Here is a 14,968-nt window from a genome sequence, read left to right on the forward strand (position 1 = left end):
GAGAGCCTAGTGAGAGTTTTCTATATGTATCATGATTTCTTTAAACAAATAACTATTTTTTCAGTAAAGTGCAACAGTGTGTTTGTAACATGAGGTCCCCACACTGATCCGACATTTTTCTAACCCTTTAAACGCGCGGTTGCACTTAATACTTATAAATAATACGTATTTGTTTAAAACAAGAGCACCGCATAACGGGTGCAAAGCTCGGCTGAGGGTGCAGTTTTGAATAAATGAAAGCTAGTCAGAATTTTATTTTTATTTTTTAGAGGTCACAGTGACCTTGACCTTTGACCTAGTGACCAAAAAATGGGTGTGGCATGTAGAACTAATCAAGGTGCAGCTACATACCAAGTTTCAAAGGTGTAGGGTGAAGCACTTTGACTTTAGAGCCAATGTTTAAAACCTTGACAAAATGTAAAGGTTTTAGCACAAAGTGTACCACACAATGACAGACACGATAAGCTGGCTATGACAATACCTCGGGTTTTCTCCGAAAACAGCCGGGCTAAAACTTATGATACCTATAGAAAACAAGCCATGCTTATTTCCTGCCCAGATGGACTTCGAATGTTACAAGTACCAAATTACCAACGGGTATCCCTTGGATTGGTTTTAGTCAATTCATACATGTAGCCTGCAAGCTTGATGAATCACAGTCACAGATGGAAACTGGATGATTAACCCTGTCAGGAGCAGAAACCATTGAGTCATTAGGAGATTGAGTCAGTGATGAGGGTTGAATGATGTCAACACAAAGATCCCAGCCACTGGATCGGAAATTCCTAACTTGGCCAGGGGTCTGGAATGATGCCATACAACTGTGGGGCTCCCATCATTTCTATGGCACTAATTAGTAAATTAGCTATGAGTACATTTTAATTAATAAAGTGGTCTTTGTTGGAGCCTGTGGGCACAGAGTCTCTTTGGGTATGAAAAAAAGGGAAAGGGCTGTGTAAACGGAATATTGAAGACAGACTACCATGAAATATTTGTTATGAATCTGTATTTTGTAACTTATTCTTTTGAATACTTGGTCAGGTTGTTGCTCAAAGAAATATGCTAAGTACCATAATTTAAAATAGAAAGTGTGAGAATGATAAATATGCTTCAATTTAAAACGAATTCAGTCTTTCTGGTTGTCAAATAGACATTTTGATTCAGTGACATACATGTGTCTACCGCTTTGACTACAAAACTGCAAACGTGATCGCGTAATCTGTTACCTTTCTAGGAGGGGACTTCTTGTCAGACATATCCTGAATGAGTCCTCTGGGAATCACGAGAGAAGGCATACAGAAGGCTGGGGTTGGGTCACAGTACGCGAGGTCAGGGGTCAGGGGCGGGAACCTCTCCAGCTCTGCACACAGCGCCGCTCTGGCCCATCAGCATCACATGTAGTGGAACCTAAAAACAAACACCAGTCTGATGTTAGAATTGATACTTACACAGCATCGGGACATCGTTTTTTCTTGTAGTAGAACCTGGAAACGGAAACCAGTTAGAAGCAAGACTTGAAATACAAAGAGTACACTATGCGACCCGTGACTTTTTCACAATTTTGAAAAGTTTGTGACTCATTTTTTTCACAAGGTGAGGGGGCCAGGGCCGCTTCACAACATCAGGAAAAAACAAGAGATGTGTTTGTCAGAAACACAAAGCCCCCTACTGCGCCGCTTTGATACATGTTTTTTTTAGCTTTGACCTTGAAGGATGACCTTGACCTTTCACCACTCAAAATGTGCAGCTCCATGAGATACACATGCATGCCAAATATCAAGTTGCTATGTGAAGGGACAGAGAAGTTATGAGCATTTTTAGAAACCTACACGCGAAACCTAAACGCAAAGTGAGACGGAAGGATGGACAGATGGACGGACGGACGGTCTGATCACTATTTGCCCTCCTTCAGGGGCATAAAAACCTGAATGTTTATATAAATAATACAGACATTCCTCTTTTTGCAGTGAGGGATTAATTACAGCAAATGCATCACATGCAGCAAGCCAAGACCATGCATTTCCTCCATAAAAACTGACTTGAAAGCATTTTATTGAATTTTCAAATGATACACCAGCATTAACAACAAGTCTTAATGCTTGGCTGAAAGATGGGCCAAGCAATTATCATCAATCATCATTTAACTTGTTTGTCCCTCAGAATTTTGATCACACTAGGCCATGATAACCTAAATTAACCCTTTACCACTTATTTATGACTGTATTTTGACGCATTTGTAGTCCCTTAGAAAATTAAATTTAATTAAAGACCTTTCTTACAAGATTCAAGATCTAAATGCTTCATTTTCAACCCTTAGATACATGTACTTATGAACAGCAAACAGAATAAAACCTAAACTATTTAAAGATGTGATGAAATAACGTACATGTACAATTGGGGCGTTTTTTTTCCCCACTGAGCAAGCATTTGTCTGACGTGATGTTCATGGTTTTATACAACACAAAATATACCCACACTTTCCATGCAACGTTCTACATGTCTGCATAATTTTCCCACACTTTTTATTGAGACAAAGGATAAAGAAATGTTTATTTGATGCTACAATTTGTTAATGTTGCATTAGCAGTAAAATTTAGAAGTGTGTTTCGTATTACAAATTTAATAATGCTCATTTGACAATCGAACGAAACATTTACAGTTGTGGGCAATTAATTCAACGATAACTTATTAAAGCCCATTACGTTCCATATCGCTTATTAAAACTTGAAAAAAATAACTATATAAGTAGTGTAAATCTAGCTTTATACACTACACAAATGTACATGTAGGTGAATATCTTTTCACTAAATCCTCCGCGTACGTATGCGGTGGATTTATTCCGTGAAAGTACGCAAGGTTCATAAAGACTCAGCTTCGCTGCGCCGATCTATGCCGAGTTCCTCGGCGATACGCCACCTGAACACACCACGCGGCCGCTGAGTAATAACGATACTGGCCGTGGCGTGACCCAGGATAATGTTGGTTCCGCGTGGGCTGTACTGTACAATGTACATGCTCAAAGTAATTCCTACTTCAATCAGATGAAACTAGGTAATTCAACATCATGGCCAGGGTTCGACACTAAGGCACGTCCGACAGACATTGTCTAGTAAGATCGGTGGTCGGGCTAGTAAAACTGCGGGCTAGCTTGTCCAACTGGTCGTACATAAAAAAATCTATACTGATTTATATAACTATAACTAACTGCTGTGAAAACATTTATTTTTTATGTGTAAAATTACTCTCGTATCTGTTATTTACATTAAAACAAAACTAGTGTATTTAAATATTGCGGAGCATTCACATGATTCATCGCTATTTTTAGACGCAAAGGAGAGCTTCCTGCAGAAATTACTTGTTTCCATTGGTCAAGTTTTTATTTATATTAATGATTTTCTGCAGTGTCGTAAAACTGTTGAGCATTATTTTACGACTTCTATCGAAAATCGGTATCGTCAATGTAAACATTTTTGGGTAGCAGACAAGAGAATGTAATTTAAAGAATGGCTTTGTTCAAGTTTGGATTTTCGTCCGACAATCAGTTAATAAAAAAGAATCCGACGCTTAAACTGACACGAAACGTAAATATGAAGAAACACAAAAACGTCAACTTTATCCTAGATGGATTGAATTTGACGGAGAAAAGCAAAACAAAAAATTTATTTTATTGTTTTACTCTATGCATCAAAAAAAATCTGGTGTTCACTGATTATTAACTGATAAATCCTGATTAAACAGTTACATGACACAATTGTGTTCATTTGCTATGTCATTTGTAGTCTAGTAGACATCAGGTTCGGGCTTGTACATTTAAAGAGGAGCTGGTCTGACGGTCTTGCTGTAAAAAAAGTTAATGTCGAACCCTGATGGCTGAAATTCAATCCAGATAATAACCATATCGTCCATATCTCTATAACTTTTTTCATTAAAAGGAATTGATGATGTCCATAAAATCAGCTTGACTACTTCATCACTGAAGACAGATGGTTTCTAAGAATAGCTGTAAAGAGCTTTTGAGGATGGGAAAAATAAAGGTCAAATTCTAGAACTTAAAGATCTGGTGTAACATTGTGTGGGAAAGTCTATGAGAAAGCAAAGCAACTGGTATGCTATTCCTAATAAAGTATGACAGAGGAATGCCATTATTACACTGATGATACACACCCACCATTTGAAACTGTGCATGTATTAAGTTTCATTGATGTGAAAATTCTTTACAGCCACTCTGCAAGCCAAACACACATGCACTTCTAGACAGAGACTTATCAATAAGGAAGTTTTACAATAGGAAGTTTGTAACAGGCTAGTTTACCCCTGTCCATCATATCTCATTTACCTTCCAATGACACAGTAGATACATGACGTGAGTAAATACATACATATGCAAAGAACACATCAAGACATATAAATGACAAAATTGGTCCGTGCTGTGTGAAAAGCACATGCTAATCAGGGAATTTTTCGTTTAAAGAATTTAGTCTCTTCTTAGAAAAAATCAAGTTTAGGAGGAAAGTGTTGTCCCTTACTAGCCTGTGCAGACTGCACAGGCTTATCTCAATATCTGGGACGAAAATTTACGCACATGCATTTAACCCTCTCTTCACAGAGCACGGCCAAATAAGGCCAATTATATTTAGGCATTTTGCTGAAGAAGAATGGCAGGGCCCCCACTCCCCTTTCAAATATCGGGTCCCCCCACTCCATTTCTCTGCCCCACCTTTTAAAAATTTGTCTCACCCTTATTGTCCCTTTTTCATTTTCCTATGTTGTTGGTTATTCAGAGTGTCACAGTGAACTTGTTTTTATTTGCTATTGATGATTTTATAGAACTGATTAACTTGCAGTATTACTTGATATAAAATGAGATACATAAATGCAAATACATGTTTCAACCCCACAAAACATTTCTTCCACATTACTCGCTTTGACAAGCTAATATTTCACCTTCTATCTACTTTCCTTGAAGCTTTATTCATGTATTCAAATCAATTAAACTTCATGACCTTACAAATGAATAGAAAAAACTGCTTGAATAATGACAGTGAGTTGACTGAAATTTGACTTGTATGTATTTGTTAGTCAGTATTAAACCACTTACATTCATTATAATAACATTATAAAATTACAAATATGCGAGTTCATTCATTTTGGTTTTTTGTAAACACAAAATATTAATTGGAAAAATAAGTCAATCCAACCTGCCCCAATATTAAAATAACCCTACCTCTGGATAAAATTATTTTGTTCTTTAAGTCACAAACAAACTAAGCACATTAATTTTCAGACAAGCTTTAGCTGAACCTTGCTACAAAGAAACAGAGTTTAATGCATGTGTATAAAGTAAACACTCAGATTACTGTAGGTTTCCACGAATAGCGCGCAGTGTTTTACCTCCAAAATTCAAATTAAAAAGCTGGTGCGCGCTATACATTGATACAACGCTATCCTGGCTGCTAAATTGGTAAAAAATATGTTGTGTAATCGTAAATAATCAAAATGGCCGCCATGTTTTTTTCCAGAAATCTACCCCCCTATAATCGTACAGACTGAGGGGCCATTGTCGAAACAACAAGATGTCGCTACTGGTAGATATGAATGCGGTAGAAGAAGTTTTGGTCAAAAATAAATTTGTTTAAATAAACTTGCGGACATTTATTTGTTTGTGTTTTTATACTTCTTTATTGATGAATTCCGATGGGGATTGTTGTCGACATTCCGGAGAGCAGGCAAGGGTAGGTGCGAACGAGGTCTTTTTTGCAGGTAATGGTAGGTGTGAAAGGGGGTCATTTTGCACTTCGTAATTGGCAGATGTTATTGAGTAATGCAATTGCATTTTGTGTGTATAAATATTAAACGTTCAACAGTGGTGTACCTCAACAACTGTATCCCTGTCTCCCATGCGACATTCAAATTTACCGGTAATGCCCATGCTTTCCCAGAGGAAAAATCACACAATGTACACTAATTCTTATTTTCTCACGTTTTTCACGAAATGCACGTGGACTGTTAGTCTTTTGCTAGAAAATTACACAAAAATTGTCAGAAAAGTATAGTGCAATGCAACCCATGCTCCTAATCAAAATGACGCTTCCTATTTTTAATGCTTTATTAAGCTTTCCAATGCCCCGGATTATTGGATTGTGCAATAGTATAATGGCGGCCATTTTCCATCCGATTTGGTGGTTTTATTGTCTTTAAATATTTTTGTCTCCATTTTTGCATTTAAAAAACAGCCTGCGCGCTATACACGGGAGCGCGCTATACGTGGAAACCTACGGTAGTTTGTGCAGTCTACACAGGCTGATCAGGGGCCACACTTTCCACCTAATCTGGATTTTCACTAAGAAGAGACTTCCTTGAAAAGAAAAATAGCATACACACTGAAAGTGTAGTCCCTGAATAGCCTGGGCAGAATCGGGCTTTATTCATCACTTGTTCCTAAATTGTTCCTAGTCTAATACGCATACGCAAATAATGCTGCCAGTGTAGTATGCAAAGAGATTTCAACATCTGAAGTTTTGGGTTGCTAATGAAAAGGTGCAGAATCATTCAAGCCCCCACCCCCCCCTTCCTCTTTTAATACAAATTGCAAGAATGACCCTGGTTAAATTGGATCTGCAGAAATCCACGGGGAAAATAACAACCCAGTGTCTTTAATTGCCTCACTTATGCATTTGATACTTGTCAAATTGTCTACTGCATGTTGATGACAAGTAATTAAGTGTCAAAGTATTATTATGATGTCAAGCACTTAAATGTTAAAGTGAAGTCTAAAGGGTCAAGTGTGGTTTGTAAGAACTCTTCCCAAAAGAATTGAGATGCAATGCATTTCTGTAGGCACATGTATCATAATATTTATATAAATTATCAGCCAATAAACAATTACTTGAAGTTCTGATATATCAGAATTGATTAGATTTATTTTCATGATTTTTTTGTTAGGTTTGTTAAGCACGTTTTACTGAGTTGCTTAAAAAATAACAAGAAACCGTCGGAGACGGGTGATGCTCCCCAATTTGCAAAGGTTTTTTTTGTCACAATATTGCACTATATATTCAGTTAAAAGGAAACGTCTTGAGGGCACAGTAGTTGGGGGGACAATTATTTTTTTATAGAAAATTTCAAAAGGCAATAACTCTGTGAACAATCATCCAACCAGAACCCTCTGATAATATGCACATCTCCTCTTGGTAGTGAAGCTTCCCATAAAGTTTCATTGAATTCCGGTCATTAGTTGCTGAGAAATAGCCCGAACAAAAATTGTGCACGGACGGACACATGGACGGACAGACGAAGCGGCGACTATATGCTCCGCCCAAAATAAATTTTGGGGGAGCATAAAAATAAACTAAAAAAGAAAGGCAGAGGCGGATGGGTATCCCCAGGGGCGCCCCAGGGTTGGTAATTGGGCAATTCATAGTTGAGATTGACCCTATTGTCCTCAGAGAATCAGATGTTCAGTATCACTTTGAATTAAATCTAAGTATAAATGAAGAAGTTAATGTAAAATAACCTAAAACATGACCTTGACCTTTCACCACTCAAAATGTTCAGCTCCATGAAATAAACATGCATGCCAAATATCAAGTTACTATCTGAAGCGACATAGAAGTTAAGAGCATTATTTGAAACCTAAAAGCAAAGTGTGACAGACAAACAGATTGACGGACAGACGGAAAGTCCGATCACTATATGCCCTCCTTCGGCGGCATAAAAATGAGTGGAAATCTCTGACCCGGCTGCACCCCAACCCCCAGAACTTTTGACCCAGGGGTCAGATCAAAATTCCAAATACCGGTAGTGCACTGTCGCACATATGCTCATAGCCACCATGTGTGTAAAATTCAAGGTTCTAGTGCTAATAGTGTAGGAGGAGATAGTGGCCAGGACAGATGAACGCACGGACGGACAGACGGCGGAGATAATCACATAATCCCCACTTGTTCTCCGAAAAGAGTGGGGATAGGGCCAAAAAGAAAAATAGTTGTGTTTCCGGTCACCCGACCGACCCTATCTTTTTGGGGCCGACCCAAAAACTTATTATCCAATATTTGCCTTTTTGTTAATTTTTCCCCGTTGAGTTCCGAGTTCGGCGATTTTTTTCAATCTCCGTCCGGTCGAATTCGGCCATTACCAGAATTATTGTGACATGCAAAATAACATCCCGTCGCCGCGAACGCTTTATATAATACACATTGTGCAATCGGGCGACCAGCCTGTTTTTCCCGCAAAATCGATATCCGGCGTTCCGTTTGATTGTAAACATGGCGTCGTCCATTTTGTCCGTCAATTTGAACAAATGTTTTCATCATGCCGGAACAAAGTCTTTGAATTCTTATTCAAACTCCATGACTTTAAAGAATGTATGGCACAGATACCACCCAGCACAGTCGAAGCGATCGAAACTGGAAGTTCGTGGGTTTGCTGCTGAAGAAAAGGTGAGTTTTTTTGTCTGTTGGACAGTCGAGCTTACAATGAGCCTTCCTTCGGGATTGGCCTGCTCCTGTCAACTAATTTGTAGCAACACGTAATTGTGAGATAAACAAAAACAATCATTTTATTTCTGACGAACAGCGAGGATCAATTTAAATGTAGTCAATGACCTTTATAGTATTTTAAAGTGTAAATCGGCAACAGTCGTCTTTCGTGTCATTAGTTTACGCGAGAGGTATTAAAACTTGAGACTGATAATTATATTTATATATATATTATATATAAACCTTTATTCACTTTCAAAAGCAATAATACTCATGCAACATAATAAAAAGCATGTCCACCTGTAGCTCATCTTGTCTTGTCAAAATTTGATATATTCTGTTGAATTTGTGTACCCAAAGACTATTAAAACACAAGAAATTTGCATTTTGGTTTGAAGTCACAAAGATGAGTTCACTCCTTTCCACCTATCGCCACAGTTATGTGCCTTAATATTTGATACAGCAGACAACTTTCAAAAAGCATTGTGGCAAAAAAAGAAATTGCTTATCAAAAGTACTACCTCCTTTTGCAACATTACTTTTTAGCACTATTTACATATAAAAGGTTTTTCACAATTTTAAAGAACTAAAAGTAGTCTGCAGCAAAATGAAAATTTTCACCTTCAGATGGTAAAGAGTTACCATTGTGTGAAATATCTAACAACAAATATTTGATATAACTGATCCAAACTGCTATATTTAGATATTAGAACAGTGTTCAACACTTTACACTGATTTATGGAAAACATGAAAAATAAAAGAATTTTAAATAATAATAAGTTTTTCCTACCTACCGACCCTACTTTTTTTCAGGAGGTGACCTGAAACACAACTATTTTTCTTTTTGGCCTAGTCAATTGAACATTCAAACTGCGATTTCAGCTGAAACAGTCCAAGTCTTACATGCCAATTCAAACCAACCGACTTACCCAAACCAACTGACCAATTCAAACCAACAGACCTATGGAAACAAACAAACCAATCTAAACCAACATGATCAAGATTAGAATGAACATGTTCAGAATATTATGGCCACCTAATACCTGATCCTGAAAGTCCGAAAATCTATAGTCGGGGATTATTTCATCAGCTAATGCCCCTGGAACTGACATCTGTCTAATGGCAGAAACATCATACTCAGAATACAGATTTAGCTTCTGTAGTCTAGTTATATTACATGTACATTTAATTCAGAGTTATTAATGAATTATCAAATTTATTACAAGATTTGCTGTCTAAAGGAAGCCAAATTATTTGAAATATTTTTGGTATTTTAAATATGGTATCCAGTGTTCTCCATGCAGAAGCAATGGAATGCAAAGCAACAAATGGAAAAGTGTGTCTTCTCAATAGGTATAATATCATATTTTTTTAGTTTATTGTTTTGAGGGCACATTTGATACATGTTCAATATGGGTAAATGGTGGATCAAGCCTTCATAAGAGCTACATGGTCATGTAATTAAACATGCTATTAAAAGCATGTAATTTGTATGCATGGCATTCATGCTTCTAAATATGAGCACTGTGCAAAAAAAACTGATTTCAAGTAACAAATTGTCACACCGTTATATTTAGAAATGACATGTCAGGTAAGTCTTCCTCAAATGGTCTCAAAGAACAGCCAATTGGGATCAACATGGTAGAACATTGTGATATGATTCGCCAAGCTGATATTCAACTGGTATCTGGTATGTACATGCATTGGTTTAAACCTATTTATTTAAGCTCAATTGTATTGTATTATATAAAGCCACTGCTTTATAGAGACACTCTCGAGCCCGTTTTTTGGGAAGAACAGCACTTTGTGTCTTTGGTAAGAGCGTGAGAAAACTCCCAAACTCGGACTCATTTGAGCTTTGCTCTGTGAAAAGGGGGTTCAATGCATGTGCGTAAAGTGTCGTCGCAGATTAGCCTGTGCAGTTCTCACAGGCTTATTAATCAGGGACAACACTTTCCGCTTTTATGATATTTTCGTTTAATGAAAGTCTCTTCTTAGCAAAAAACTAGTGTAGGCTGAAAGTTTCCTCCCTAATTAGCATGTGCAGACTGCACCGGCAAATCTGGGACGAAACTTTCAGCACATGCATTAAACCCCCTTTTCACAGAGCGCGGCCCATTTCTCAAATCATTGTGTTTTTCAACATACAATCCTTAATGGAAATTAAATCTAGATAAAATTGTTGTTATCATTCAAATCTTTACTCAAACCACAATACACTTTTAAGAATACAGAATATCTGATATTACCTCTGAATGCCACCATGAAAACAAGCACTTGGTATAAAATAAGTTTGAGTTGAGTCACACACAGTCAACCGATCTGTCATATCTGATATCTTTTTGACAAAGCTTGAGAAACACAATATGTTATGGACTTACTGAATATCTTATTACAGAATAAGATCTATTTAACTCATTTCATGTTCAAACCAAATTACCTTTCTAAATCAAGGTTGCATCAGAAATCGTTATATTTTCTCTTTAGCTAAACTAAGCTTCGGGATTGTCTTTTGAAAACAGCAATATACAGTACAGCCAAAGCGGAACAAACGTATTTCGCGATCCGCGGCGGCAAGGCCAAACGAGTCGATGCCGCGTCAGTCGTTGAAGCCGCGTCAGTATGCGGCGGCAAGTCGCATTTCGCCGCGAAACTTCGCATCTGTCCGCCGAGGCATGCCGCGGTCCGTGACATGATGCCGAGTCGATGCGATCATGAAATATTTATTTTGTTATTATTAGTTACATGTAGTTAACAAATTTTGAAAGAACAATTATAATAATAATTAAAATCATAATAAATTTATTGTGCGCGGATTGTATTAGCATATACATGTAAGCATAGTTAATGTGTCTGGCCAATTATTAAGTTTGTTTCCCGCCCGTAGCGTATGTATTTCACACATAAACAAGGTCACGTAATTATGTTTTCGCACATACAAGTGGTCAAGGCTCCAGCATATGGTGGATTTATAAATTAATTGCATGTTGATTCCGCTATTATATTTTAGCTGAGAAAATTAGCAGTTTGAAGCCACATCAATAATCAAGACGGTGACGACGTATTTGTAGTTTTGTTAATTATCAGCTTATTATAACTATTGTTTGAATATGCGTATATAAACACGTTTTATTTTGTTCATATTATACAGTTAATATCGCTACTAATTACCCGATAATCCCGTATATTCCAGTTTTAAAGCAAATGCTGGTAAATATTTACGATACACAAACAGGCATGGCGAAATTAGAAAAAATCTGCCGTTCATCGGGACAGGCATTTCAGAAAATGTGCCGGTCCGGAGAAAATTTAGCCGGACCGTAAAGCAACAACAACTTAACTAGAAAATTCAAAAATGGCAGCGATCACATCTTGATCTCTTTATTCAACCGGCCGTTAAATTGATTTTAATCGCTTAGAGGTTACACTGGCAGCTAATTGGTGTTAATCGGTTGTGTACTGTCAATCATGTTGTGAAAAATTCGCGTGTCAGTTTTTATTACATGTATTCCCTATTAGAACGGTTCGGTGCGATAATTTCAATAACATATGTGCAAGCCGAATAATTATCAAATTTAAGTTATTCGAAACGATTTAAACATTCTTACTTTAATATGATTGCAGTTTGGAGCGGCTGTTAAAATATACTGCGCACAGTACAAAACACGTTACCTGACATTTAATGATTAAGGCATTTCATTTTTCAGAACGTTTACTAGTAATTAATTAAATAAAAAAGACGATTTATTTACATGCTAACGCAGTGTAATTGTTAACAGAGATTCATTTTCATTTTTGACCAGTATCAGAAAGTCCCCGGGAAGCACGTTTTTTTACATGGCACTGCATATGATGCAATAAAAACATTTCTTTGTACATGTATCGTATTGCATTCAATCTAAATTTAAATTCGCTCGTCCAATGAAAGCTCTGCCCCATAATGCACTGTACTCTTTACACTTATGAAAAATGGCGTATGCATATGGTTGTGTTGATCACGATACCATATTTTATTGTCCTTATCCTACTCGAAAAATATGTAAAAGCTATCAAGATCTTTTTTGTTAGAACGCAGTTGGCGATTTTGCAAACGAGTTTAAAGTAGGTGTTGTGTAACAAGTTGGATTTGCTAATTGTACGTAACAAACCTACAGCAAACATCAAAACAACGAGCGATTTCATTTTCATGATGTAGTAAGCGATTAGCTCTTCGAATTTTCAACTTGAAAAAAAAAGATTTGTTTGCAATCATTTCACATTTTGCCGGTCACCAGGACCGACATTCTTGTTAAACCTGCCGGACCAAATTGAAATCTGCCGGTCAGGACCGGCGGACCGGCAATTTCGCCAAGCCTGCACAAACATTCTCGATATTTCCTTAAGTATCAAATACATTTTGGCATTTGTTACTATTTATAGAGATGATGAAATAACGTCTAATCGGGGCGTTTTTTTTCTCCACTGAACACGCGATTTACGCCTGACGTGATGTTCATGTATTTATACAAAACAAAATACACCCAAACTTTCCAAACGACGTTCTACATGTCTGTATAATTTTCGCGCGCTTTTTATGAAACAAAGGATATTTTAGCACTGTTTATTTGACGCTAGAATTTGCCAATGGACGCGTTAGCATTAAAATTCGGAAGTGTGTTTCGGATTACAAATTTAATAATGATAATCGAACGAAACATAAAACAGTTGCGCGTAATTAATTCTACGCTACACATACATGTATGTACATGTAGGTGGATATCTTTTCACTTGATCCGCCGCGTACGTATGCGGCGGATTTACTCCGCGAAAGTACGCGTGGTTTATACAGACTCGGCGTCGTTGCGCGGATCGATGCCGAGTGCCACGGCGATACGCCGCGTGAACACACGATTCGGCCGCCGCGGACTAATAATCTGGCCGTGGCGTAGCCGCGGATTATGTTTGTGCCGCTTTGACTGTACTGTACATCAGGGGTGGCGAAATCAAATGTCCGAGTTGCCCGAGTCATACATTTGCTTGTCTGGGCAACTGATTTTTTTCAATTAAGTGGTCTGTGGACAACAAGTTTTTAAAAAGTCGAGTCCAGGTATACAAAAAAATACATTGTATTAAAGCCGTTATTAAGTTTTACAAAACCGGATGTTGACATGCGATTACATTGTCAGTGCTATTTGCGGAGCAATCAAGCTAAAATACGGGCACTCTCCTGCGCAGTGATCTCCCTTATTCTATAAGAGACCAGGAGCATGCCGCATTTTAAACATTCGTCCCGACTGTTAGACATTGTACAGACTGGTTTCTTTATTTTTACAATCAGATGGAAATAAAAAGTATCAAAGTAAGATAATCAAAACACGGTCTACCTTGTTATTTAAGACAACTTTAATGGTGAAAATGGAACATTTAGTTTTTTTTTATCTTCAACAACGGAGCAGAAACCCGAAGCTTTGAGCAGTCCACCTCCCCAAAAAACTAAGAAAGATTATGATAAAAAATATGATCTAAGTAAACGCACCAGAACTTTTCAAGAAACTTGGCTCACAGATTTTCAATGGTTACCAGTTGATGATAATCAAATTGCTACCAGTAGCAGCGCAGAGCCTCAGTCTGATGAGGTCGACATATTGGACTAGTTTAATTTGTTAAGATCACGATGTACTTATGTTCAACACATGTTTTAATAACACTAGCTTTGCAAGATTAAAAGTTTTAGAAAGTCTTTATATTGTTTATAATATACTGCTATAATGAATGTACTATTAAAATACAACTATAAACAAAACTAGCAAATCATACTCATTTTGGTATATTCCACATTGTTTTACATTAATCAATAAATGCGTTTATAATTTATATAAACATTAACGGACAAGTGTAGTTCAGCAACGGACAAGTTAAATTTCCTAAATGGTTGTCCGTGGACAAGTATAGTTTTTTTTAGATTTCGCCACCCCTGTACATGTAATGATATTTCATAATACTAAACGTAACACAAGACAAATCTATACACAGGACTTCAACTGAAGATTCTCACACTATAATTTAGCCTCCATCTGGAAACGAGAGCGCCGATGGCGTTGAAAGCATAGTTGCAAGATACAGGGAAGTTGCTGCTGAAGTAAATGTTTACGTCAAAATATACTAAATAGTTTCCTTATATGTTTCAATGTAAAAGCAACAAATTTGAGCGAAAATAAATACAACATTTTGCACATAGAGACCACCATAACCATACCTTTTCTTGACGGCATTCTTAGCTGAATCGATTTAAGCAATAAAAAAGATATGTCATGTTCAAACCAAAAAAGAATCCGACTCAAATCAAAATCGACTGTTTTTGCACCTTCTTTTTTCGGCCGTTTTCTAGTGGATTGTAACCTTTTGCAGTACCATTATTTACCCAATCTCTTACTTTATCCTATTTCAGGTATTTAATAGTGAACACCTATGCTTACCCTATCAATATCTCCAAACGATAAAACCAGAACAAC

At 37.1% G+C, this 14,968-nt stretch overlaps 1 protein-coding gene across 2 annotated transcripts in view; it reads right to left on the minus strand.

The window, feature by feature from the left end:
- LOC127844081 (ankyrin repeat domain-containing protein 11-like) overlaps positions 1-14,968 on the minus strand; it is a 125,922-nt gene that overhangs the window by 92,590 nt on the left and 18,364 nt on the right. For both annotated transcript variants that reach the window (XM_052374050.1, XM_052374049.1), the window contains exon 2: positions 1,227-1,407. In XM_052374050.1, coding sequence (XP_052230010.1) covers positions 1,227-1,295 — 69 coding nt within the window. In that variant the 5' untranslated portion in view covers positions 1,296-1,407. The remainder of the gene's footprint in view (positions 1-1,226; positions 1,408-14,968) is intronic.

This window comes from Dreissena polymorpha, chromosome 9, assembly GCF_020536995.1.
Source record: "Dreissena polymorpha isolate Duluth1 chromosome 9, UMN_Dpol_1.0, whole genome shotgun sequence".
NCBI classification, from domain to species: Eukaryota; Metazoa; Mollusca; class Bivalvia; order Myida; family Dreissenidae; genus Dreissena; species Dreissena polymorpha.